The sequence below is a fragment of the Girardinichthys multiradiatus genome, chromosome 19 (genome assembly GCF_021462225.1).
Source record: "Girardinichthys multiradiatus isolate DD_20200921_A chromosome 19, DD_fGirMul_XY1, whole genome shotgun sequence".
Lineage (NCBI taxonomy): Eukaryota > Metazoa > Chordata > Actinopteri > Cyprinodontiformes > Goodeidae > Girardinichthys > Girardinichthys multiradiatus.
The window spans coordinates 14,756,169-14,782,762 of NC_061811.1; the positions used below are offsets into that span (position 1 = coordinate 14,756,169).

A 26,594-nucleotide genomic window follows, 5' to 3' on the forward strand; every position below is an offset into this window, starting at 1 on the left:
TGGTGGGTATATAGAAGCGTGAGTGAGTAAATAGTGGACTGATAAGAGTTGGTGTAGATTTGTTGTTGATGTTATACAAAAAGATGGCGGGAGAAGGGGGCTTCCAATGGTCAAAAGGATAATAGACAGTTTTACTTGAACGGAAAGGAAATAAACTTGGAAGAAAAGTTATAACTATAGCTTTCACGCAGAGGGACAAGCAGAATAAAGTGCAGTAGCTGGAAACAGGCCAGTTGGATCCCATTATCTGCCTAATAAACATGGATGGGCTACAGGTTGATAAACTATGATAAACACAGATGAAAGAATGAAATATATCCACACCTATACCATTCACTCAGCTTTCCTATTTGTCCTTCTCTCCAGTTGAGCCATGATTTCGATTTCTTGCTAATGCCTCATCAAACCCGAATAATAACACTATTAATCTTCATGCGCCAAAAAATGAACAGGTCCTTAAATCCATATTGCATCTCATAAAGAGGATGCAAATCTCAGGTTTAGCAAACTGAGGAATCTATGTCTGCTGAAACAGCAATAATGGCGATAGAAACATCATTGTGAGTGGCTGACCAGCACCTCACTGCAAATACTAAGCAAGAGTCCCGCAAACGTACAGCAAGGCTTTGTTTAAAAGATGGCATGTGGAATGCCAGTCAGTGCTTTAGGCTCCAGGGGAATATATGCTCTTGGGTAAACACTGGGGGGCTTTATGGACTGCTGGCTCAGCAAAATTTCCATTGTTCAAAGCCATTCAAAGTCTATGTCCCCAATGTTGAGATTTTGACCTAAAAAGGATAAATTTCACTACTTCGGCCTCTGCTGTGACTGATGATGTTCTCTACAATTTTTTGTCACATTACAACCACAAAGTTCAATGTATTTTATTGGAATTGTATATGATAGAAAAATACAAAGTAGTACATAACTGAAGTAAAAAGAAAAGGGTACAAACTGCTTTTGCAAAACAAAATCTGACAATTCAAAGGGATTAAATACATATGCATGTCACACTTTCAGATTTTTATTTTTAAAAGTAACATTTGAGAAACATTTTTTCTTTTTTTTGTAGTTAATCATTATGTACTACTTTGTGTTGTTCCATCACCTAAAGTCCCAATACAATATTGACAATGTGAAAAAGGGTATGAAAGCTTTTGCAAGGAACGTGTGTACTGGTAACACTAGATGAGATTGTTCAACATTTGCCCTGTCTTTTTTCCAATGCTTATTTTTCTCTTAGTTTAGATTTGAACATCAGAAAACTCAAAGAATGTCATCAAGTGATCATTATATCTTGGTTTTTGTTTTGTTTCATGGTAGCTACAATCAGGAGTGTGATAGGACAAATCTGCACTGTGAGACACAAAGACTCTCTGAGGATTTCAGTCTTCTGAGGCAAGACCTAAACAGCTGCTTAGGAAGGATAAAACAACAACTTCCTGCTCTTCTTTCTGCCCTCACAGGATCCCTCTTATCCTCTCTTCCCTCCTTTGCAACGATATGAGGGCTGTCTTAAGCCATAGCACCAGGAAGTGGGGCTGGATATTAGAAGTATCAAGACTGTATACATTTCATGTGGCCCTCTTTGGCCCTGATGTAATTTTGATCGTTGTATTGAGACAGGATGATGATTTATGAAATGAGAGTGGTGCCTGGGGACTAAGCATTCTGGCACAAAGCACTCCCAGATGTTTGGTTGTGCTAAATGGGATTAGGAGGAGAAAGAGTTGCAGGGAGCTGAAAGGTTAAGGTGGACCTCACAGAAACCTAATCACACTTAAAAAGAAACACACTCATTCGCAGATTCAGAATCCTGGGAATGGCCGCAAAGTTAGATGGGTCCTTTGATTGTAGATGCCAAAGTTTTGCTGAAATATTAATGAGCAGGCACAGGCTGTAAAGGCTACTTGTTAAAATTCAATAAGTACTCAACTTATCATATAAACACATCAATTTACTGTACATACACGAGATGTCTAATACAATTAAATGCACTGGATTCACATGATTCATTAAGAAATTGATCGTTTCCAAAAACAAATCCTCTGAAATTCAAAACCCATAACGGCTTTTCCTTATTATGAGTTTCACTTAGAAGGATAATGGACTTCTGTGTAACCTTTTAAAATAGTTTTGATTTAATACTGAAGGATTTTTGACAGTGTATTATGTCAAGGATATTAGGACTTTTACACTCATTTTCTGTCCACTTCTTAGTCAGCCCAAATATGCAACTAAATCTTTTCTCAAAGACTTATTCAGGGGACAGCGTAGCAGACAACAAACATGTCTAGCTACATAAAGTGCTTTCAGCAGATTAAAAAATGTTTACATTGGTATTGTCTTTAATATCAGCTTATAATTATCTACTTGTCCTCAGATGCTCATCGTGCATGGCACTTGTAATAAAAGCATCCAAAATCTCCCTTCTCATAGATTTCGCTAAACAAAAAGGGAAAGAACGTGTATAGGATAGATCCTAGTAACAAAGTGCCAAATCATCCAGTTGAAACAAAACTTATTAGTCATTTGTGTTTTATGTCAGAGATAAGAGCCATAACATACAACAAAATATTTCTGTGAATGTGGTCAGGCACTGAAGTTGGGACCAAGTTATTACTTCCCAAGTCCCAAGTAAGTTAAAAGCCTTTATAGTCAAGTCACAAGTCAGGACTGGCAAATCGCACATACACACACAAACTAAAAACTTGTTTGTTTATGTCACAAAGCATCTAAAACAAATGTTTTCCAATGTTAACCTTTTTTTTTTCTTGAAGGCTTTCAGCCCTGCAATGAACTGGCAACTTTCTGCAATCTGTTCAGGGTGTGCCCTACATTTTGTTGTTGGCAGCTGGAATCGGCTCCCTAACCGAGTAGTCTGTCTTACAAGACCTCAAATATGATGTAGCAGAGGAAAATGAGTGGATGGATGAAGCCAATAATAAAACAACATTTAAATGCCAGTAAAAAAGCATCATTTACACAGTAGTGCCATACTTCCAAACACCATTAACCAGTTTTGAAATCTTTTATTTTGATCAAACGTATAATCAATGGAACAATTATTTTCTTTTTTAGAACTATTCATCTTTAAATTTGTCAACCCACAAGAAACTCTGCTAGAAAGAATGAGTCTTTTCTGATTTGGGGGCGTCAGGGGGTCGGTGGTTGGGTGGTGTGGAGGAAAACCTTAATGTATTGAGGAAACAAATAAAGCGGATAGATATTTTATTTTTACTATAATTATTTTGTGCGGTAAATCTTTACTGTAATGAGAGCTTCAAGTCATTTCAAGTGAAGATGTGCAAGTCCAAGTCAAGTCACAAGTCATTAGTGTTCAAGTCAATCTTGGACCCATTGCAAGTCTTTTCTAACATAACCAAGTCAAGTCTCAAGTCATCAAATCTCTGACTCAACTCCACTACTCTGCTTATAGTACTGGAGTGAAAATGTGGTATAAAGCAGATGACGTTTAAAGAAAATCCTTCAGAAAGCCTAAAAAAATGCTCAAAACCACTATAAAGATTACAAACAATCAGCCTCACTGAAAGAAGGACATAAAAGAATATAGAGATAATTTAAGATTTCAGCACAGCAGTGTAATAGGTAAGAACATATCCAATTCTTCTTTGCCAAACCGTACCCCCATTCATACCCGTTCCTACTATTTTGTTCCTTTCTACCCAAACTATTTCATACCCATGTACTTAAACCATTGTGTAGAAGTTTAGTTTAGCCAGAATCACAAGTTTAATTTAATAAGAATATTTTCTGATATCCTTAGATTGTACTGTACTTCTATTTATTTTGGTTCCTATTCCTGTTTGGGCCTGTTGACTGTTATGAAATATGACCAGAATAGCTCTAAGAGACCTGCTGATGACAGATATAACCTATTTAAGTCACATAACCAGATTTGGTTAGATCAGACTATAAATAAATATAGAAAATTACTTTCAAGTGTTGCTTGTCAAAGTGGTTACAAAAAGATGACCTTAAAACAGACTGAATCCATGGATAACAAATGAGATAAGTTGGATTTAGGTGATGAGAAACCCAGAGGGTCATTGGGTGAACATACACATATCCGTAAGGACAGGTCTTTGTGCAGGTCAGAGGCCGGCACTTGGATGTCGGAGTGCTGCATTCACACACCTCGCAGCCGAAATCGTCCCTCTCATATCCCATGGGGCAATGCAGGGAACAGTATTTCTGCAGGTCAGGGCAGGAGTCATCTGAAAGAGTTGGGAGAGAAAGGTCATCATTTCATGGGTACGGCAATCCATCAGAAAAGCAAATACATGGGTTGCTGTGGGGCAGCACAGGAACTTTCCTGTGACAGAACATCCTGCAAACTCTGAACAAGACCAGCATGTTTAAAACTAGTGGATTGGTAAATCTTATTCATGCTAACATGACCAAACTAATAAAGGCACGCATCTGAGGTTCATGTCACTAAATGTCATTCTCTGAGACTTTAATCCAAGAGCTAAAACGTACTGTTGAGACACTGGCAGAGGAGACACCCATTTTGGTCTTGTTGGAACCCATAGGGACATTCAGTCCCTAAAAGGGAGCAGTTTTCCAATGGTGGACACAGCAAGGGGCTAACTGTTTCATAAGATGGCTCTGCAAAGTAAAAGAACATTGATGAACAAAAGTAGTATGATGGCATGAAAATATTACTTTATCAAACATAAATGAGCATTTGTTCAAAGCCCCTCTGATGCAATATATAATCTAAGTTTCGTTCCAACTGTAACAGCTACCTATTTACACATTTACACTGCTCTAAACAGCAATTACAGATAACTGCAGAGCAATTATACTACACTAAGGTGGATTGCATTGTAAGAGGGGTTGATACGTCTCTGTGTTACTTAATGGCCTCACATTAATAAGTTTAATGTGTCTGGCACACGCAGAAGCTCCAGTCTGCCAGTTTAGATAAACAAGAACCCCCAGGGGCTTAATGCAGATTCACGCATGGCTCCAGACTGCCTTGTGGTTGAGCCAACTTTACTGTAAATCTGCATTATAAAAAAGAACAGAACTGAACTTTTCTTGGTACATTCTGTAGGAGGAGAGGCTCACTGAGCTGTAACAAATTTTATGAAGGAAAGATCAGCCTTAATTATGTAGCCTCCCGCTTTGAAAGCATGCCGCAACCTCATCCACACAGGTGGGTCTCATTTCAGCAGGCAAGGGTAATAAAGAAATACAAAGAACCCTAATGCTATAAGAATGCTCTGTGGCCTCCCCTTTAATGAGCCTGTGCAGATATATTCTTTGTAGTAAAGCTGCAGGGCCACAAAAGCCTTAACCGTTTCATAGGTGGGTTAATGTGTAGCTTCTACAGATTTTGGCAATTAGACTTAAATATGAAGGGGTACTTGGTTTGAAGGCCCCGGATACCTTCACAGAAGGGACAACACTCTCCAGGGATCTTCACAGGGTTTTGGCAGCTCTGTTTGCATGCCATGGCTGTACAGTGTGGTTCCCCATCCACACACTGACAGAATGTGCAGTCGTCCTCTTTCCACTGCTCCTCATGGGTTCGCAGTTTGTTATTTACCCAGCAACTGGCCTTGGTGCGGTCCATCGACATCAACTCAACATCTGAGAAGAAAAAAGACATGCATTATGGTTTCTGATACTAAATTAAAAGAAGAAAAGTTAATTTTACATCATTTTTTGCAAAGCTATTTTTATAGTCTAGTTGGGTGTCATAATAGAAAACAATTTTTTGAGTTCATTCCACATCCTCGTGTGAGGCTAAGGCAGACTGAAAGCAAAACAATAAGAAGCAGGATACCCCCCACAGGAGTTAAGATACTGAGACTCTCCTTTGACCATGGGTAAAGGAAAAAACACAGTTGAATTTGAGAATTAAGTGTGAATTTGGACATAAATGTTTGTGTTACTGTTATGTTATTAAAAGAAAGAAAATATTTCACTACAGAACCCACTCTTATCTGTACTCCGAACCTTGTTTTCATCTGTATTTACTTTCAAACTATGCATTTTCTTATTTTTTATGTAAAGAAGAGTTTAAAATTTGTTATGAAAGGGATGACGGTGCACAACAGTGCTACTAAAATTCTAGCTGCTAAGATCCCATCGAATGGGTTGAGATTAGCCTAAACTGAATAACTTTTTTTTCACTCACAGTGACCACTTAACGCCTTCATAAGTGCACCAGTTCTGCTTTAACAAAATATTTCTGTTTAACTTTAACATTAGGCTTCTGTTGAGCTGAGAAGCTAGTGAGACATATTCTGAAAACAATTATTTAAGGTATTAAAAGTAAGTAGAAAATCTAGTTATGAAGCATATTTTAGTGAAATTACAAGCAGAGGTGCACCGAGAAATCAGCTGTTGACAGGAATCAGATGGTTTTTAGCTTTTTGGAAGGGGAAGGTCAGAAATTCAATCTTTTTTCGCCCAGGGAACACACCATTCATAAGAAGTACTAGTACACGCTATAAAAAACACTCTTCAGTGTGGATACTGTTACTAAATGAACAAGGCTGAATGTTCACTATTTTCAATAGTGAGTTGTTTAAACAAGGTCAGAGGAATTGCAGAAATTTAAGAAGCTGGAAGATTTAAGAAGGAAATTGTGCTTTCTACATGTTGAGACATTTCTGAGGTTTATTCAGCCTTTGCTGTAATGTGTTCAGGCTTTCTGTTATCTGCTGAAGCATTTGCTCTCTGTTGCTTTCTCAAAGTTGCTGCTTTATCTGTTTTTAAAGCTTGCAGTCTTATAGTATTTGAATACACTGCTGTTTTAGTCATGCTAGCAGCGCCAACTATCCATCCATTGTCTATACCCACTTATTCTTGCATGGTTGCGGTAAGGGGTTGGGTGCTGGTATCTTTCTCCAGTGGTCACTGGGCTAGAGGTGAGGATGCACTCTAGACAGTTTGCCAGTCTATCACAGGTCAACACAGAGCCACGGGAAAAGCAACCTTACACACATACGGCCACTCCTGAGAGGAATTCAGAGACACCAATTATTCTGACATACATACTTTTGGACTGTGGAAGAGAACCCACACATACAAGGGGAGAATGTGCAAACTCCATGCAGAAAGACCCCAGGCCAGGATTCAAACCCAGCATCTTCTTATTACAAGCAACAGAGATAAAAACTGCTAATAACACCACTAACCATGCTAACCTAAGATGCTAAAGACAGTTTAAAATGTCAACTCTATAATAATTTGCTCTTCGTTTTAAATACTAATGAAACCATGTTTGACTTTGGCTCCTCTCTCAGACACATTCTAGCTACTACCAATGTGATTTCTAAAACAGGGTATTCTAAAAGATAATTGTGTAATTAAAGTCATTGTATTTATTCATTGATTGGCATTTTCTGAATGAAAGTTGCATGCTTCGATTTTTTTTTAGAACAGCATTAAAATCCTTCAAATGACTGCATATTTTGAGGCGTTTCTCCAACATTAACTATTTGCCTTCTATCCCATCTCAAGCATTTGATCAACTGTAGGTATGCAGAGGCCAATGCCAGCTACTATCATCACCCACAGGCTCCTGTCCGACTATAATGTGGTTGCCAGATGCGCTGCAAGAGCTTTTCTTTTCCAAAGCCAAATTGAAACAGCAAAGCTCCCTACCTGGCTTTGAGCACATGCCTCCCAAATTAAACCGGCCCAAGATCTTGCAAATCGGTGCTTACTGAAAGTCTTACTGAATCCCTGGCTGGATCCTCTTATATGTCACATATGTTAACAACTATGAAAGTTGGTTATAAGGGGGGGCTATTAAGGTAGTGTCACATGGGGGTAAGTTACAAGACAGGCATATTTAGGTGTCATGACATTCAGAGACTGCTTATAGTACTTTAGTTTAAAAAAACCTCCGTCTGGTATTTCAGTAAAAAATGCTGTGCCAGTGAAAAACGTTTCTGTGCCAGTAGGTGGCAACAACTTCAACATCACAGAGATCAAAATTCAAAGAAGATCATGAGCATGGCTAAAGCAGTGTTAGGCAAGAGACCTGAAAGTTCAGTTGTAGCTTGTGTTCTTTGAAATTTTCAATAATCTATAGATATTCAGCTTAAATGGATATATCACCAACAAAATATGTATGATCTCCACTAAAACAAAATGTCCTAAAAAGCTCCGTTTTTCTGACCAAAAACCAAAACATATGGTTATCACTATAATCCTGGTTCTCTGAAAACTTAATGAGGTATGTCAATTTGGGAACTATCTTCTGGTGTGACCACTCATAGAAGCATCTGCACCCTACACCTACCATTCTCACATGTATTAATAATCTGTGAATATCGAGCTGACATAGATCCACAAAACATTTTTTAAAAATGGCTATTTTGTAAAACATTTTTGAAAATGCCAGTTTTGCTTCTTACTAAAAACTGCATGTGGACAGGTGGTACAAACACAGTGGAAAACCTGCGTTTTGCAAAAATGCCATCGTTCATTTGGAAAGGGCCTTGAGATGCCATTAAAACAGTGTGATGGTACAGTAATATCATGAACTGAGTTGTCACATTTTAGTAAAAGGATGGTTCGGGTATGTGTACCTATGCAGACGGGGCAGCACTCGCCCTCTGGAATGTAGAACCTTTCACAGTCCAGCTCAGCACACTCGGCCTTGGAGCAGAAGGAGATTCCTCCACGGCACTGACACAACCAACAGGGGTCCATGCGGTAAACCTCTCCTTCTGAGAACTCTTTCCCATTGAAAATGCATTTTGGAGAGACTGCAAAAGACAAACATGCAAAAGAGAATGTAGAAAGGGCAATTATTGACACACTGGGGTTTGGAACTAAGTGTGCAATGTTTTGTCCTTCACATTTCAGTCCAGACCATGATCCCATGAGAAAAACAGCACAGTTATCAGCAGCCTCTTCTTCATCAGTAAGAGGCTGTCACAAGTGTGTATGACGACAACCTATTTACAAATAAATTCTTTTTAATTATTGACAGAGATGCGCAATTAAACTGTGATATCAGAAATGACATTTATCAGACAATGAAAATGGGTCTGCGGGGGGGGAATTTCACAGGGATTTAATAAGTCATGAAAAGGTGGAGAACGCAGTATGGGTCTGAGTCTTTGGCAGAATCTGGGCTTAGTTCTCTGGTGGCAGGTGGGCTGAATCAGCGCTCTGGCCTATATTTCTCCAAAAGAATTCAAGCGTTTAGAGTCTCTTTCCGCTGCATTCTCTCAGCTGTGAAACATAATTATCCTAAGATAAATCACCTTTGGAAATCCAAGGTCTGATCTTCTGAATGGTCAACAGGTGTTAACGTGTGTATGAAAGTAAGAGCCTACATTCACTGTACGGTTTCAACAATGCACAGGTGCATCTTAATAAATAAGAAGGTGAATTTATTTCATTAATTCGATTCAAAAAGTGAAATTCATATGTCCATGATTATGGCTTACAGCTAATGAAAACTGTTCAGTTTATCAGAAATTATAATATTACACAAGACCAATAGCCGTCTGATCATCTGCATTGTTGTGTCTTGTATCTCTCAACTTCCTCTTGACAATACCCCATAGGTTCTCAGATGGGTTTAGGTCAGGTGAGTTTGCTGGTCAATCAAGCTCAGTGATAACATGATCATTAAACCAATTTTTGGTATGTTTGTCAGTGTGGTCAAGTGAATAGTCCTGCTGGAAAATATAATCAACATCAAACTAAAGCTGGAGAAACCCAACACTAGACCACAAGCAATTTGAGTCAGTTTCAGACTTTCTGAGCTTGTCCTAAACCTGCAAGAACTATGAGCTGGTAGGGAAAGTCTGGATTGTCAGCATATGGAGTTTGAACACTGTGCATCATTCCTGGCCTATCTGTCTCTATCTTTGCTTGTCCTTTCTCTCTTTATTTGATGTATTAAGCCAGTGTTTCTGGAATGGCCTTATACAACGAATGTAACAGTTCTAGTCCATCTCCTGCATACATTTGTGTGGGGTTGTTATATGGTCCTTTCAAAGCTGGGGTTATCATTGTTGCTCGAGCAAGTTTTTTACTGAACTTTTTTCTTCCACTTGACATTCCATTAGTGTGCTTGGATACAGTTTTCTCTAATGATAACCCTTGCTTTACTGCTGCTATGACTATCTGCTGAACAACTATCAAGTCAGCTGTCATTCTCTTAAGTGTGTAGACCAAAACATGACTGAATTTTGTGTTTTCATGAGCTTTAAACCTTAATCATTGAGATGGGTGGAAAAAAGTCATGAAATATCTCTCTGTCTACAGCAAATCTATCCATTTTATGTTTTTGAAGTGAATTACTGAAATTAAGTCAACTTTGTTCAAATTTATTGAGATGCACACAGTGTCCACACAGAAGAAAGCCCACTGTCTAAAGGGGGCTTTTCTTTAACTGATGCAGGGTCTTTGGTAGTCATAAATGAGATCAGAGGTCATGCCTGCATCTGTACACCATACCTTTAGGCGGTGATTCAAAAGCATCTGCGCCAAATGACCCCATGCTTCCCGACAACCAGGGCTGTGCTCCTAATACGAAGCAGGTGGGAGTTGAAAGTAGAGCAGGGGATTTGTTGATCTTTTATTACCCTCCTTGTCAATTTTTCACCCTTCTCTTCTCTTTCATTCTCCATTCCTTTTATCCCATTTATGCGTGCATCAAAACCAACGAGAGAAAATGCAATAAGCTTTAGTCCAGCTAAATCAAAAGGTGAGGAGGCGGCTGCTTTTTCAGGCTCAAAGAAGCAATAGGAAGTCACTTGAAGGGGAAGCTTGCATTTGATTTCCTGAACATTTGTTAATGGCAATAACTTTAAATGACTTACGGCACAGAGTTTAGATTCCAGTCATGCTTTAAAATGATCGTTCTTCTATAAATTGAGATGAAGGTTAGATGTGGAGATAGATGGGCAATTAAACAATGACCAAAATCGCGTACTGTTTTACTGATGTCCCTTGTGGTTTAAAGTCAGAAAAAGTCAAAACAAGGGAGAGAAACATGTTGTTTTTCTCACAAATTAATAATGGATGGGAACTTCATTCAATGTTTTTCATACTCCTTCCCATGTTGTGAGGACAGTTGTTAGCTGCATGTGAAATCTCAGTAAAGTCTGACATCATGGGACATTTTCTGAAAATGTGCCAGAGCGTTAAGTAACAGCAACTAAACAGGATCATCTGTGACATTATAAGTCATCAGTTCAGGACAGTGTTGGCATTTGCAGAAGATAAACTGGTAGTTCAGCCAGTAGGAAAATATCCTCTATAGCTCATGAAAGCCAAAATGCACAGGTGGACGATAACGTAACTCTACACATACTGACCCTGACTAAAAATGAGCCCTCATCCCAACCATGGAAACAATGCAGTCGGTCCAAACAAGTAACTGAAAGACAATACAGGGTGTGTTAAAATGTCTGCCATTGGAGGAAGGTAATTCCAAGTGATTTAGACATGCTGTCTCAATGTTGCTTCAGAAAATTTACAGAGGGGACCCTGCCCGTGTCTTTGTCTGCATCCCTTTCTATGGAGTTTTCTGACACTGCAGGCAGTCATGCAGGGCATAACGGACAGTAGAAGTAACACAAAAGGCATCAAGCCCCAGGTCCAAAAAGCAGCAGACACTTGTTATCAAAACACTGATCCTGTGGCCCCCATGGCCACCATTCAGCCCCTGCTGGCATGCCGGACTCGATTACCCTTCCCACTGGCAGACCAGAGCACATAAAAAGCATTCCCATCAATGAACTGTTGAACCTTTTCCACTCTGGATGTGTGACCAGACAGGAACCCTTTGACACTGCACTCCTGTTCAGAAAATTCATAGTCTAAGCACTTTTCTGGTCACCAGGCTTGTTAAGTCCATTAATTCCAGGACATGGGACACATTTATACATCTGGAGGGGGCAGAATGGGAATTTGTTCTGTTGGTAAAACAGTGAATATTTGTTGGGCAGGCAGAGTAAACAGGCCAGTACCATAGGTCCCCTCCATGCTGGCACTCCTGGGTGCCTCTGCTCTACACAAATCAACATTTAACAACTCCAGTTTTGGCATCTTCTCCCCTTCTTTCTCTATGCAGTAGATACTCTGCAGTAGATACCTTTCCTGGTGTCTCTATTCAGTATAAATTCTGATTACGTGAAGCTGAAGCTAACAGCTACTCCAGCAGGGCCCACGATTAGAGCAGACCTCCACAATCTTTAAATAAATAATCAGTTTTCAAATTAATTTTGGCATGATGCGCAAATGCCATTTTATGTATCTTTAAAATGTTGTCATATTACCATACAGCAGCGTTAAACCAATAATCTACCTTATTATTTTTCCTTTTTACACCAACTTACTTTTATACCAGGCCCCAAAAGGCCTTAACATGCCTCTCTGTGCTCATGAACGCAAGCAGTTAACTTCTTTGATGAGCATTTTTGGTTCAGTTGAACCACACCATTTAGTTAAGGGGTATTTAGTTTTCAGTGCCACCTCATAGGAGGCAATAATGGCTTGATTAGTACATCCTTCAGAACCTTCTATTCAGATGAAAAGAAGATGAAAATTATAATAGAAGAAAATTAAGTGATTTCTCACCAGGATATCAAAGCAGATTTTATATCATTGGGTAACCTGAAAGATAAAATATCCAAATAGGAGAAACAACAGATCTCCCCAAATTGTATTTCTTAAACATATATATTGTTGTTTTTCTTCTTCTACTAATGTAGAGTAGAAGAACAATATGCTGTGTAATGGCATTACCCTTTCAATGGGAGTATATATGGCACTGTGGCAAGCACAGTCAACAAGTTCAAAACATAACCTGGACTGCATGCTGATATTCACTGAGAGTCCTGATGGACCCTAGTGGATCGGTACTGATGATGCAATTAACTTTACATGCAGGCTTAATGCTTGTGTGTTCTTTTTTTTGGTATGTGTTTCAGACGGGAAGATCATTGGCTACGCACTGCCTTCTTTGTTTTTGAGATTGGATTTGTTTTAAAACAGCAGAAATTAGCTTTAGTCTGCCCCTCTCAGACTAGTCGTTAATTCACAAGAACCAGTCTAATCTGTATTTGTTCTAAATGAACATGGGAAATGAGTTATCTACTGCAAGTAAGATATTAATTGCTTATAACCTTTTAACAAAACCTCACTTCAAAAATCCTGAACTATTTATTTTAAACACGTGGAGGAATTGACTCAGCACTCCTAGTTCCAATCTAATCAGCAACTTTCCTTTTTACTGCGGACATTTGTTCAGCAGGGGAAAGCCTCATGCAGGGGAAAATAATTACCTCCAGATCAATGAAGTACCTCCCACCAACTGTGCAACTGCTTCTGTGAAGGAGAGCAATCAAAGTGTGTTGTATGCACTTAAGTGAAATTACCTTTCTGGCACTTGAAGACGTCACAGCAGTCTCCTGACCGACCACTGGCCTGCCTGATCAGAACAGTGCGCTGGCCGCTCAGACAGCGGGTTTTGTTGCAGGCACGGAAGTTGCACGTGCATTGTTGTGGTATGGAGGGGCAACAACCGGCAGGGTGCATGTAGCTCTTTGTCAGGATCGACCCTTTGGGGCAAGAGGGCAGCTGCAGAGCAGGACATTTCACCCCAGCACACCTCAGCTCCTCTGCAAGACAAAGGACATTGATAAGCACTTATGTTAACATTATAAATGGGTGTAACACCTTTTTCTGCAGCTCTGGACTCTGACAATGCAAACACTGTTCTCACAGAGGAGAAGGAGGAGAGTGTTTCCATGTAGGAGTAGAAGTCTGTCAGATGGCTACCTGCTTGTTATGTCAGTTAAGCCACTTTAGAAAGACGTCGCTGTAAAACTCTGCACGCAATCATCAGTTTCTCACTTTAGTCTATGGCAGCTTTACTGAAATCTGTCAGGAAAGTGAGAGCGCAGACAGCTCTCTCTGGACATGGCTCTCCACATATCCTGTCGACATGACTGATCCCACTCTGCCTGGTGTGTCTTGCCCACAATCCAAACACCCTCTTATGCTCTAAAACCCAATCATTAATAGCAGCCAACCCTCAACAGAGCTTTACTTCATACCAGTTTAAACACTGTACTTCACTTAGCATACCAGACCGCATTTGTCTATTCATCTGCAGAGCCAATAAAATGGCACTGATAGGCCATGTTGGGGGGAGATCAGCCAATGTGGGCAGGGGGCTCAGTAGTGTATTTTGGAGCCTTTTCAGGAAAATAAAAGTAGAGCCCCCTCTTTTCAGATATTGTTTGAGAACTGTTGTGGGCTTCCAAAAAAAGGGATTGCTTAACCCAAATGGGGTGTGCTTATTTTGGTTCTCACTGTCACTGTAATGTAAACAGGATAAAGAGAGGTCGAAAGCAGATTGACGCTCCAACTCTAATCAATCAGTCTCCCCACATTTTCTGCTGCAAATGGAGGAGAGTAGCAGAGGAACTTGAAGGCCACTATTGCCACTGTGGACAGGGATCATGGATGATAAAGTGCAAGTTCCTGCACCTGGTGTGAAAAATACGTGACAGTGACAAAGGAAGTCCAACCAAACTGTTTATGATTTTGTTATGAGAAATGCTTGACAATCTTTGCATACATCTGGTTTTTGAGGAGAGGAAATTAAACAGGCTCAAGGTTGCGTAACACTGCTTGGGGTTTTGGGGCTGTAAAGTTTCCAGAGTTTTGTTGATGGCCTTGCTAATACAAAAAGTCTTTCATGATGTGTTTTAAAAGACAAGTAAACAGATGGTTTACTATAAACTCTAGGAACTGTATGACTTGTGGATTTTAAACTTTGAACAGATAGCTTGGATTGTTTAAGTGGGGTCCTGTGAAGTTATCAATGGTAATAGTTCTCATACCTGTAGTCGAAAAAGATGTTATGACACTTTGAGTTCGAAAAAAAATGTAAACAGTCTGAAAATTTGCACATCCTTGGGAAACAACACTCTATAAGCGCATCTTACACTTTCAAAAGAGACCATTGTTAAGTTTGCCAATGTTTTCTCATGCAAACAACATCTGTGTTACTACACTGTAGTCATTTTGGGTACACTGCTGTCTGAATCAGTGAGCCTCTTGAGCAGCACAAAGTCCAAAAAGAGTAATCTAAACTTTTGGATTTTGCGACAGGCTGTCATTTCTGAAAGTAGTATTTTCCTGTCATTTTCCAGATCTAGCAGTTGTTCGGGGGACTCACAATCAGTTGATCTGCTCGATTAGCTGATGAAATAGGTGATATAGCCATCAGCCTCAAACAACCTCACATGCTGAGAAAACAGCAACAAATATACCAAAGGGATCTTGTGAAAGTGTAATCATTTAATATTTACTAATATAGTGTAGCATCTAATCAATATAAACATTTTTCAATTTGGCTTGTCTTAAATTGCTTAAATCAAACTCATGACTAAATGACATCTATCTACTGCAACTGACGAAACTGTTACTCATATTTGGTTGTTGAAATTTCTCATCAAAGCTTTTGAACTGTCCCTTTAACAAGTGTGATTAGTGGCGCTCCTTTATTTTCCACACCATAACCCTATGTTTTTAGCGACTGTAAACATTACCAGACTGTCAAATGTACTTTTCTTGTAAGTGAGGTGAAAGTAACTTGACTTCTTTTAACCAGCTAACCGGCAGTGCCTAAAGACAGGTGAAGAGGGGGTAAAACTGTGCTTCACACAGCTGGAGAAATATCCAGTACCTTTGGAACTTACTATGGCATCTCCTTGAAAGGACTTTTAAACTGTAGAAATATATGAATGAATTTTTCTGTGCTTTTGAAATGGTAATTGTTTAAAACCTTAGTCTAGTTCGGTACGTGTAAATGCCTCATGTCTAAAGAAGATTCAAAAGAATATTTCATCGGACCTAATGCTCTGCTGCAATGGGGTTACCTGCCTAACCTAGAGTGAATATTCATAAGAGGCGCTTTGATCGCCGCAGTTTGGTGGATAGAGTTAACTGACGGTTGAAACTGAGAAGAAGCAAAACGTTCAGCTTTTCTGGCTCTGAATAAATACAGCAGGAGTGTGAAGTATCTGTACTGTACTGTTTACTCAAGCAACCTGGGAACTGTGCAGAGGGCCACAAAGCTCTCATTGATAAACTATTTTACTGAACAGGGTCATAGCAACTGAAGGGAAACCCAATGAATTAACATTAGGCTACAACACTTTCCAGGGTTTTTGGCCAATTTTCTAGACCAAAATTAAATGAACTTGTAACAGTTGATTGCACTGTGAAAAAAAAAAAAGTCTAACACAGTCCACTGCTGCTCAATTGAATCACTTTTGCATTAGAAAGAAATCTCCAAGCTTTTTAAAATCCACAGAAAACACTTTCTCTGTATTGTGTGTGACTCAGAGGAGGCTGATTACTCTTTCAATTGTGATAATGGCTGGGCTTAGAGAGTGCTGGGAAAAGCAGCTGGCAGACACGCCATTGTCATTTAAATGAACAGAATTGTATCCTTCTATGGAAATGCTCCAACCCTTGCAGGACTAATTAATATATTTTTTTTAGCTGGAACATTTTTAAGCACAATAGGCAGGCACAGAGGTTGGAAAAAGTCAGCAGCAAATGGATTTTATGCTGCAGCCTTTGCGTTTCATCTCAACGCATAAATGGCTGTAATTAGTGAATTAGCGACCACAGAATGAATGCTTGTATCACAATGGTGGCAATACTGCAACTTGCACAAACAAATCAACCGATTTGGTATGCTTAATTATTTCTCTCTGTGTACGACAGATGTGCTCTTTTTTAAGATGGGAAGCAAGAAAACATCACCTGAAACAAAATGCTTTTCTTTACCAATCAACCACAGATTAATATCTTGTGTAAACACATTTTCTTTCTGACATCTCTACAGCTCATTGAAGAAAACAAAAATCCTTCACTCTAAATGGCTTATTTTGCTTCATGCTGGGTACAAGGAGCTCAGTCTTTTTCCCAAAGCAGAGTAACTCAACCGGGCAGAGGAGGCTCCATTGACAGCCTGAGTTTACTCATGGAAAAAGTGCACAATGTGAGTTCTGTTCACCTACTGACTTTGGAAACTAGTCAGTGGAGAACAAAGCCCTCTCAGTTCAGCTGCCCTCCGTGGGTTCCTGGTCTGTCCTCAGGTTTTTAAAGTTGCTCTACGAGGGACACACCGGGCCTTCTCTCAAAGTAAATTGTGGGGGCATGGCCACAGGTCCCGGATAAAGCGGAAGACGACGAGTACGAGCAACGGTGTGTTTTATAATCTTATTAATAATTTTTTAAATAACAGATTACAACCAGTGCGGATAGGCTCAACCACATCACACTGGAGCCCCACAAGGCTGTGTGCTGAGTCCCTTCCTGTACAAACTTTACACCAACGACTGCATTAGTCCAACCATTTACAATAAATACTCTGATGATAAAGCCATTCTTTCTCTCTTCACAGATGGCCTCTCTGTTCTGAAATATAACAACACCATCAGTCACATCACCCACTGGTGTGAAAGCAATCACCTTTACCTCAATGTAACCAAAACAAAAGACTGATAATCAGCCCTCCCATCCTTCAGCAGCCCATTATCATCAGTAACCAAACTGTTGAAAACTTCAAATATCTTTGGAGGTACATTGGACATTAAACTCAACTCTATGAAAAACGGAGTCATCAGAGACTATCAGCCATCTGTAAACTTAGAGCACTTTATGTTGCTCCACGTCTCCTTCTTTCACTGTACCAAAGCATCATCCAATCCATCCTACTGTACTGCTCCACTTGTTTTTATAATATGCTCACTATCAAAAACCAGACTAAACTCACGCATAACCAGCACTGCTGGTAAAATTATTGGTCTGCCCACCCCCAACCTTTCTGAACTCAATAAAAAGGCCATCATACGCATGACAATCTCATTAACACAGGACTCTACTCATCCACTACATGAATACCTCACCTCATTGCCCCCAGGATGCAGATATAGTACACTGAGGTGCAGAAGGGCTCGTTTTGGCAAATTACCGAACAGGCCCCACTGAGGATGCCATTTATTGTTATATTATGGTCTGTGCAGTATTTTTATGATGTATTCTGGGTAGTAATGTTATTTCGGGCCCTGTGCTGTATTGTTCTGCCTGCTGGTAATGGGAATCCAGGGGCTGGTCTGAAGAAAATAATTTCCCCTTGGGGACAATAAAGTTTAAAGTCTAAGTCTAGAGTCTTTAGCCAAAACAGTAAGAGAACCCACTCCCTTAAACAAAAGGCAATCTCACACTGAACAATCTCATGATGCTTCCATGTCGGCATGACACTGTACTTATGTAAGTGTTTACCTTTTCTTCTGCAAACAGTTTACTTTCCACACGTCCAAAACACTCTATAAACGGCTTTATTTGAGAAAAACACTTTACCCGGACCTCTGCAAACCAATCTAGCTAGTTCCTGCAAAATGTTATTCTGTCCTTGAGGTTTTCTTAGAGATAAGAGGCTTCTTTGCTGCCCTTCTTGGCACCAGGTCAGCTTTCAAAGGTTTTACAGTGCATGCAAAAACACTTACACCTGCATGCTGCCATTGCTGAGCAGGCACTACACTGATGGCAACTTGATACCTTAGGTGAATCCTCTTTAGCACAGTCCTGGCACTTAATGAACTTTTTTGGGTGCCCTGAAGCTTTCATTGCAGCAGTAAAACTTTTTTCCTTGGGTTTAGCAAGTTAAAGGTTCATTAGAAATAACTTTTGCATTGTGTTCTTGGTGTCTCTGTAAACACTTGATTTAGATGCAATCTTTTCCCGCAGTATTATCAAGGTGCATGGTACCACTGTTGCCTGGGTTCAACTCCTGGCCTTGGTTCTTTCTGCATGGAGTTTGCATGTTCTCCCCGTGCATGCGTGTGTTCTCACTGGGTACTCTAGCTTCCTCCCACAGTGCAAAAACATGACTGTTAGGTTACTTGGTCTCTCAAAATTGCCCCTAGGTGAGCATGGTTGCTTGTCCTTTATGTCTCTGTGTTGCCCTGCGATGGCTTGGCAACCTGTCCAGGGTGTACCCTGCCTCTCGCCCGTAGACTGCTGGAGATAGGCACCAGCTCCCTTGTGACCCACTATAGAATACGCGGTATAGAAAATGAATGAATGAATCTTTTCTCACAGTAATATTTTCCTTTGAGGTAACCATGGCTGATGAAAGAATGATTGCATGCACCATTCCACTTTAAAGCAACCATTCTGGTCTTTTTACTCAATCAGCATGACCAAGTGATAGCGGTTGCTTTGTCCTTGTTAACGCTTTTTCCTGAGCACATTGAAATGATGCTAGAAGCTCAACTTCTGACTGAACCAAAACACAGTACAACTGAGGATTTTAGGTGATTAGCTTTTTCATGAACTTCTACAAACTTTGTAATTAATTCCATTTCATCTGATCACTCTCCAAAGATTTTATATTCAGTCTGTCAGTCTCAAAACCTTTCGCCATACCTGTATAGCTACTTACAATGTCATTGGGGGCTGGGTGCCTACTCCTAGTGTGCATTGGGTACAACCTGGACATGTTTAAAATTGATTGCATGGGAGCACAGTTGTTTCTGTTTTTCTAGCATGTCTCCTGAATACTGGTACAGCTGGGATAAGTTTTAGTCACCTTCAAATGCATAATCTTTGCCTGTATCTCTTACCAACACAAATGGTGGCACATAGCAAAATGTATGTCATGTTTTCCAGCACATGGGTATAACGAAACAAAAAATTTGCAAGTGATGGAAAATTTACATGAACTACAAAAATGCTTAAGTATAGCGATCTTTTCTAACCTGTTCTATTCAAAAGTGTCAACACAGCAGGTGTTTCCCTGCTCTAACACACCTGATTTAAATGATTGCAGTTGACCAAAAGGCTGGTAATCAGCCATCAATTGAAATCAGGTGTGCTGAAGCAGGAAAACATCTAAAATATGTGGGTCAGTGTGCCTACTGGACCAGGGTGGAAAAACCTTGATTTAACACAGAAATAGTGCCACACCATGATGTTTGCATGAGAATAACCTGATCTTAACCAAAAACGTCATAAAAAGGTATGAAATATAAATGAATGAATGAAAGAACAAACAGTGACATTTTCACATAGGTTTGTGCCTGTGTTTTCAGCAGAGGTACATTCCAGAGAATCAGCTTCTTGCTGTCAGATGGCACAAAACTACACTAATGATGAAGAGTTTTCAAGCAAATCAGCCAGACAGCTGCAGTACCATGTATGGTTGTATCTGACACAAAATACATGGGATAAAGCTTCGTCTAGGCTGCTGGAGGGAGTGTGAAGAGCTCAGGGTCAGTTAACCTCGTTATTTTTAGGACATGCCCTTCTATCTAATCCCCTAGAGGGGTAAAACATCAATCACCTTAGACATTTTTAATTGTTCTTTTAGTGCAGCATTCAAAACAATAGCTTAAAAAAAAACTGTCCATCTTTATTAAAATCATATAATAGAACATAAACGGTTGCTCGCAGGGGATGCACATAAAGCATTATAAAGCAAAAATAGAGACTCAACCCTTATTTGTCACAAAAGTAGAGAACAACTCCACAAGGGGACTTGGCTTGCAGACAGCTGTTTGATAAATTGTGGAAGAGGCATTTATGTTGTGCATGTTTTGGCTAAGGGATCTTTTTTCCTAGCAGAGAAAAATGGGAAAATAATAATGATAAAAGATTTTGGTCGGAGAACGACAGGAGGTGGTCAAAGCTCAGCTGGGGATTTTTTTGATTTGTTGATGATTATGGTTGAAAAATAAAGAGTTTCAGGTGCTGAAAAAAATAAAAGTACAAATTTTACAGCTGAATATGCAGGAAGAGAATGAGAGGTAATGTCTGTGTTTTTGGTTGCTCCTCTTGGCCCAAAATTGCCTGGATTGGTTAGTAGCTGATTAAAAAGTGGATTGACTGAAATCCCAACAAGCCTCGATAGCCACAGAGAAGCCTTGCTACCTTTTTTTAAATCACTCCAAACATATACATTGTCTACCAAGAGAATTCATAACCCTTAAACCCCTTTCCAGATGTTTTCACACTATAGCTGCCAGTTTTTATTTGGGACTTTATTTATTTTGTAGATTAAAAATACTATAAAGTTGTGAATAATTATAAAGTAGAAAAAATTTTGTGGTTTTTAAAGTTTTTTATGAAGGAAAATGTGAGAAATATGGCATGCATTTTTACTCACACCCCTTTAATCTGATACAGCTAAATAAAATCCAGTCCATATAATTACCTTCAGAATTCAACTAATTTGTAAACAGAGTCTATATGTGTTTTATTTAATTTCAGTATAAATACATCTGTTCTGTGAAGCCTCAAACTTTTGTTTGGTAACACTAGTGAGCACCACTGTAAACCTACCAAGTTTGCAGGTAGCAGTTTGCCACAAGCTATGCAGAGGACACAGCAACAAAGTGAAGGAAGGTGCTTTTAGAGCAAAACTGCACTTTTTTGACCAGCATGCAAAACACTATGTGAGGGGAAATCTAACACTGCACATAGACCTGAATGCGCCATCCCCACAGTGAGACATGGTATTGCTTTTCTTCATCAGGGACAGGGAAGCTGGTCAGAGCTGGTGGGAAGATAGATTGGACAGGCCAATTCTAGAAGAAGACAACAAAACCCTTGAGTTTGACCTTTCAGTTGGACAGTGACCCCAAACATACAGCCAGTGCAAAAAGGGAACTGTTCCGATCAAAGCATATTAACATAACATAATGTCCCATTCATAGTCCATAACTAAATCTTACTGGGAATCTCTGGGAATACATGAATTTTGAAGTTTACAGATGCCCTCCTTCAACTCTGACTGAGCTTCAGTCAATCTCTAGGTGTGCAAACACATATCCTAGAAAACATGGATCTCTAGTGGCTAAATATTGACTTATTGGGTCACAATACAAATGCCTGCCACCCTTTTAAATTGTGTTTGTAAAACTGTTTTGAAAATAATGTATCATTCCCTCCAACTTCTGTTAAGTACCACTTTGTGCTGGCCTGTCACACAAAATTCCAAATAAAATATAGATAAATGTGTGGTTGTAATGTGACAAAAGGTGAAAAGGCACCTCAGTTTGTAGAGAAACGATGGGGCCACGGCTTCCTCAGACGGCACACAAACAATCAGCACTGAGACGTCTCGTGTTCTCGCCAGCCGGTGTGGGTCTGGCTTGGCCAGTAATAGCTCAGTCACAAAGAGGCTGCAGCCAAGCAGAACTAACAGTCCTTTCACAAGGGCACAGGGAACCAGGACAGTGGTGGCAGATGTAGGCTAGCAGATTTGTGAGAGCAAGTTCAGTCGGTGCCATGGACATTACAGTGGGCGCCACTTCCAGGGCTGATGAATTGCATGTGAACTACCAGACGTCTGTGAGGAACATTGCTTCATTCTACCCACTTTTCTGGGCAACATTTCTAATGACAAAGCATAGGGAGTGACTGCTTCTATATCTATTGTTTACATCTATCACTACCTGTGATAATATGCTAGCATCAAGCAACGCCCGCAGCATGAATCGACAAAACATCCACAACCTGCATTCCCTGACTCCTATCAATAAGCAACAACAGGGGGATTTCTCTAAAATAGCAGTTTGGGGCCTTATCATGATTGAAATATACAAACCATTCCTGACAGTAAAACTACCATGGATTGCTCAGCAACGATCCCAGGGGCTTGTATACAAATACGTCCAATAAATGGTTTGTCTCTGTTTCCATTTCCTACCCCCCCAACATCTTTGCTTTCTCTGCTACACTTATCACATCCTCTTTCCTCCCTGACATCTGAGAAAAATGTCTGGTGTTCCATGTTGCTCCTAAGTGTACACAAACAGATGACAACAACACCCAGTATGAAATTGTTTTTGAGTAAATAAACACAGGAAGCAGTGTAGCTGTAGCTGCAATTTTACCCCTAAAAATCTGGTAGGTTTACATTCCCTTGCTATTGTGGTTATGCCCCCTGAACATTTTCACATTTTGGAACAGTTCAGCTACAAACTTTGATGTGTTTTATTGGGATTTTATGTGAGAGACCAGTGCAAAGTATCATATAACTGGGAGGAACTAGAAGGAAACGTTTCTATTTTTTTTTTTACTAATAAAAATCTGAAAACTGTTGAGTGAATTTGCATTCAGCCATGTTACAGCCGCAAGTAATTTGCTTCATCTAGTTTCCAATTTTGCACATTTTTGCAAAGCTAACTGAATTCTGAGTGGATGGAGAGCATCTGTTTACATCAATATTCTAGGGTCACGAGGTCATTTTCATGCTTTAAGGTGACTGTCTCTTCAAGAATTGCTCTTTAGTTAATGTCATTCATGTTTCCATCACCAGTTTACCTGTTGCTATGTTTTCACACGTTGGGTATTCACATGTAGCCCAGCCCGCTTGTTACCAACTCACTTCCTGTGGAGTTCTTTTAACATACAGGGCAGATTATTGAAGTGTGCAACTATTGGCTATTCTGTCAGAATATCCCACCTGAGATGTAGATCTTCAAAGCTCCTCCAGAGATACCATAGGCCTCTCAGCTGACTATCTAATTAATGGCCTCCTCCAGTTCAGGTGGATAGCAATGTCTTTGTAGGTTTGCAGCTGTGCCATCCTTTTTCTCTATATTCAGATAATGGATTGGACAGGGCTCGATGCTGTGTTCAAATCTCGAGTTATTGTTTTATAACCTAGACCTGATGTAAACATCTCTACAGGTCCTTCTCAAAATATTAGCATATTGTGATAAAGTTCATTATTTTCCATAATGTAATGATGAAAATTTAACATTCATATATTTTAGATTCATTGCACACTAACTGAAATATTTCAGGTCTTTTATTGTCTTAATACGGATGATTTTGGCATACAGCTCATGAAAACCCAAAATTCCTATCTCACAAAATTAGCATATTTCATCCGACCAATAAAAGAAAAGTGTTTTTAATACAAAAAACGTCAACCTTCAAATAATCATGTACAGTTATGCACTCAATACTTGGCCGGGAATCCTTTTGCAGAAATGACTGCTTCAATGCGGCGTGGCATGGAGGCAATCAGCCTGTGGCACTGCTGAGGTCTTATGGAGGCCCAGGATGCTTCGATAGCGGCCTTTAGCTCATCCAGAGTGTTGGGTCTTGAGTCTCTCAACGTTCTCTTCACAATATCCCACAGATTCTCTATGGGGTTCAGGTCAGGAGAGTTGGCAGGCCAATTGAGCACAGTGATACCATGGTCAGTAAACCATTTACCAGTGGTTTTGGCACTGTGAGCAGGTGCCAGGTCGTGCTGAAAAATGAAATCTTCATCTCCATAAAGCTTTTCAGCAGATGGAAGCATGAAGTGCTCCAAAATCTCCTGATAGCTAGCTGCATTGACCCTGCCCTTGATAAAACACAGTGGACCAACACCAGCAGCTGACACGGCACCCCGGACCATCACTGACTGTGGGTACTTGACACTGGACTTCTGGCATTTTGGCATTTCCTTCTCCCCAGTCTTCCTCCAGACTCTGGCACCTTGATTTTTTTGACATGCAGAATTTGCTTTCATCCGAAAAAAGTACTTTGGACCACTGAGCAACAGTCCAGTGCTGCTTCTCTGTAGCCCAGGTCAGGCGCTTCTGCCGCTGTTTCTGGTTCAAAAGTGGCTTGACCTGGGGAATGCGGCACCTGTAGCCCATTTCCTGCACACGCCTGTGCACGGTGGCTCTGGATGTTTCTACTCCAGACTCAGTCCACTGCTTCCGCAGGTCCCCCAAGGTCTGGAATCGGCCCTTCTCCACAATCTTCCTCTGGGTCCGGTCACCTCTTCTCGTTGTGCAGCGTTTTCTGCCACACTTTTTCCTTCCCACAGACTTCCCACTGAGGTGCCTTGATACAGCACTCTGGGAACAGCGTACTCATTCAGAAATTTCTTTCTGTGTCTTACCCTCTTGCTTGAGGGTGTCAATAGTGGCCTTCTGGACAGCAGTCAGGTCGGCAGTCTTACCCATGATTGGGTTTTTGAGTGATGAACCAGGCTGGGAGTTTTAAAGGCCTCAGGAATCTTTTGCAGGTGTTTAGAGTTAACTCGTTGATTCAGATGATTAGGTTCATAGCTCGTTTAGAGACCCTTTTAATGATATGCTAATTTTGTGAGATAGGAATTTTGGGTTTTCATGAGCTGTATGCCAAAATCATCCATATTAAGACAATAAAAGACCTGAAATATTTCAGTTAGTGTGCAATGAATCTAAAATATATGAATGTTAAATTTTCATCATGACATTATGGACAATAATGAACTTTATCACAATATGCTAATATTTTGAGAAGGACCTGTATATTGTTATCTCTGACCTGAATAGTGTGTCTATCTAATGTTCTCTAATAAACCTTAATTAAACACATGTAGACCATATTTACAAATTAGATGACATACAAAGGTAATTGTTTGCCCTGAACTTTGTTTAGGGGTAACAGATTAAAGGGGAGTAAATGCCAATGCCTGTTACACCCCCAGATTTATATTTATAAAAATGTTGCAACCAGGTATAATTTATTTCCAGTTCACAATTACATTATAGGGCAAACATTTGGAGGGCAACTTTAAGTTTCTGTTTACAATGCCTTGTAGAAAACCAAGTATGAAGTCTATGGCTTTTGGTATATTGCATAATTGGATTTTGCTTTTATTTATATACAGATTGTTTTTATATTACCTTTAGATAAACGTTTATTTTCCCAGACGACTGATGAATATATTTTTTAGGGGTGGGAAGATTTCCAATTATGGCATAAAAGTAAAAAACCAATCACAGTTAGTAAATCTTGTCATGCTGTTGTTAAAAGACAGAAGGTTATTATGAAGAAAGCACAGACTAATAATGATTACAGTAAATTACAATAAAAATAATAATTACATTAAAACCTATTCTGATAGTTGGCTTTTTAAACAATAATGTTTATTTTGTTGTTCAATATACTAATGCAACGATTGTTTTTTGTTTTTTTTTGTACAAATTTGGTTTACGTTTGGTCTATTAATAGAAACAGAACAAAATACATTGAGGTTTACACCTATAAAGTGACAAAATGCCAAAAAGTTCATGGTAGCTGTAGGCAAATTTGTTATCTGACTGATGTCGGTATAAATATTTCTTCAGTGTTTTGGAGTTTTCCTTAAAAGCCTTAAAAATTAAGTCAATCCTCATTGACGCTCATGTTTTCATACACAACTTTAAACAATTACATCCTGGCTACAAATACTGTTTGTGTTTTTCACTGTTAATAATTTTCCTTCTAGGAAAAAACATTTTATCTGTTGAGCTCCTGTGTTTTCAGAACAAGTTCTGAAGGCTGCATTTTTTAGCAGGGCACAAGACACTGATCTTCATGAGTATTATTTATACAATAAAGAGGGTGTGATTTAGGGAGTCACCATGGAGGCAAATGGGAGTTTAGATCCTAACCACAGAATCCTATTTTGTTAGCAGAGGAAAGTCCTGCCAGTGACGACAGACAGAAAAATCTCTGCTGCGACATCAAGACAAACAAGATAATTATCTAGCACAGGGACACATGCAAAC

The 26,594-nt window shown here is 39.6% G+C and overlaps 1 protein-coding gene across 1 annotated transcript in view; it reads right to left on the reverse strand.

Moving 5' to 3' along the window:
- Positions 1-26,594, reverse strand: part of crim1 (cysteine rich transmembrane BMP regulator 1 (chordin-like)) — a 49,677-nt gene that overhangs the window by 13,876 nt on the left and 9,207 nt on the right. Inside the window, exons 4-8 of the mRNA XM_047392895.1 lie at positions 13,395-13,637; positions 8,580-8,759; positions 5,419-5,622; positions 4,504-4,632; positions 4,085-4,238 (exon numbers count right to left, since the gene is read on the reverse strand). Coding sequence (XP_047248851.1) covers positions 4,085-4,238; positions 4,504-4,632; positions 5,419-5,622; positions 8,580-8,759; positions 13,395-13,637 — 910 coding nt within the window. The remainder of the gene's footprint in view (positions 1-4,084; positions 4,239-4,503; positions 4,633-5,418; positions 5,623-8,579; positions 8,760-13,394; positions 13,638-26,594) is intronic.